This window comes from Amphimedon queenslandica, unplaced genomic scaffold (genome assembly GCF_000090795.2).
Source record: "Amphimedon queenslandica unplaced genomic scaffold, v1.1 AMPQUscaffold_13323, whole genome shotgun sequence".
Classification (NCBI taxonomy): domain Eukaryota; kingdom Metazoa; phylum Porifera; class Demospongiae; order Haplosclerida; family Niphatidae; genus Amphimedon; species Amphimedon queenslandica.
In genome coordinates, this window is record NW_003546441.1 from 1 (window position 1) to 1,603 (window position 1,603).

A 1,603-nucleotide genomic window follows, 5' to 3' on the forward strand; every position below is an offset into this window, starting at 1 on the left:
ATCCATTCATGTGACGATATCCATCAGGTATGCCTCGATCAGAGAAGAGGAATGATACCTGGTGGGTGGTCTCAGGCCTCAGACTAATAAAGTCCCAGAACATATTAGGATCATAAAGAGTGAAGAATTAATACTTTAAAGTAAATACAGCTAGAATAGCTAAATTAATAAGATACTGGCTTTTAAGTACGATTATTAAGCTGACCTTAAGGTGTGTAGATGGATTTCTCTTTTGAGTATGCATAAAGCTAGGAAACTAAACAAATACAAAGAATAACAATAATAACAACAACAAGAACAACATACTAGGATTGTATGCACATGCACTGGGGTAAACAATATCAAGAAATAGTATTAACATACACTGTACATGTATGTAGCAATGCCTGATGTACATGTATATGTACATGCTTATCTTCAGACTCACTAGTATAGGGTCCCTTATAAAGAATAATGGTGAATTATTACCAATAAGATCCCAATTACCATCCTCAGTGTAAAACTTGACAGCAAATCCTCTTGGATCCCTCACTGTATCAGCACTGCCTGACTCACCACCTTCATAAATAACAATTAAAATAAAGCTACATGAACATGTACGTTTATATGGTACTGTACATATTTTGTTGGCAGCTGGTGAGAGTAATATCTGGTAAACTATACTATAGTCAATCAAAACTGATTGGCAAATTTCATATTGGCAATTTTGTGCTACATAAAACATTGAGCAACTTAAACAAAAATGGGTGATTTATGGAAGTTGCAATCACTAATAATAATTCTTAACCATCCTGTATGGTATGACAGAACAACAAATAAAAAGCATTCTAAAATGCTGTATACATGCATGTACATGTACATGTGTATGTATAATTGTACATGCATCAAGTACATTTAAATTTTACAATAAAAATATCAAAGAGTCACGCTTACCCACAGTTGAGAAATGAACAGCAATTGGAGCTCTCTTGCCAACTTTATTGAACACTTTAGCTTTACAATAATTGGTGATGTCATGACTCACTTTAAAATAACCAAACACACCTAAACAGAAAGAGAAGAAGCATAACACTGAAGGAAGCAAAACCAAAACAAAATAGAAGGACAAAAGTAAGAAAAGATAGTATAATGATGCAAGGAAGTGACAAAACAGAAAAAATACTCTAACCCTATTAATAATTGCATGCCACAAATTCAAACCCTTAACCTTTTACCTAATTTCATTAAAGCTAATAACTGTTAATACGCAGCTAACAGATTACTTGGTTACCTCATTTGTAAACATTGTTAAAATTAAAGGACATTAATATACATGTACCCACCACAGCAAAAATTAAACATGAAGGTTGTTAAATTATTTGGGTTTACAATATGTAATATACATGTAAATGTACCTAAAATTGTACTTACATGTGTGTATTTATTACTTACCAGCTCCCTTTGCATGGACTACCCTCTCTGGTATCCTCTCTCTATCAAAGTGAGCCATCTCATCCAAGAACACATAGTCCTGCAACAGTACTGGTCCTTTAGTACCTGCTGTCAGTGTTGCTGTCTTGCAGTCTACAGGATGACCATGACTAGTTGTTAAAATATCCAGACT

General features: G+C 33.8%; 1 protein-coding gene across 1 annotated transcript in view; it reads right to left on the reverse strand.

Moving 5' to 3' along the window:
• The window catches only part of LOC100639320 (catalase-like), a 2,426-nt gene continuing 823 nt past the window's right edge, over positions 1-1,603 (reverse strand). The window contains exons 2-6 of the mRNA XM_019998343.1: positions 1,432-1,601; positions 934-1,044; positions 428-558; positions 206-256; positions 1-83 (exon numbers count right to left, since the gene is read on the reverse strand). Coding sequence (XP_019853902.1) covers positions 72-83; positions 206-256; positions 428-558; positions 934-1,044; positions 1,432-1,601 — 475 coding nt within the window. The 3' untranslated portion in view covers positions 1-71. The remainder of the gene's footprint in view (positions 84-205; positions 257-427; positions 559-933; positions 1,045-1,431; positions 1,602-1,603) is intronic.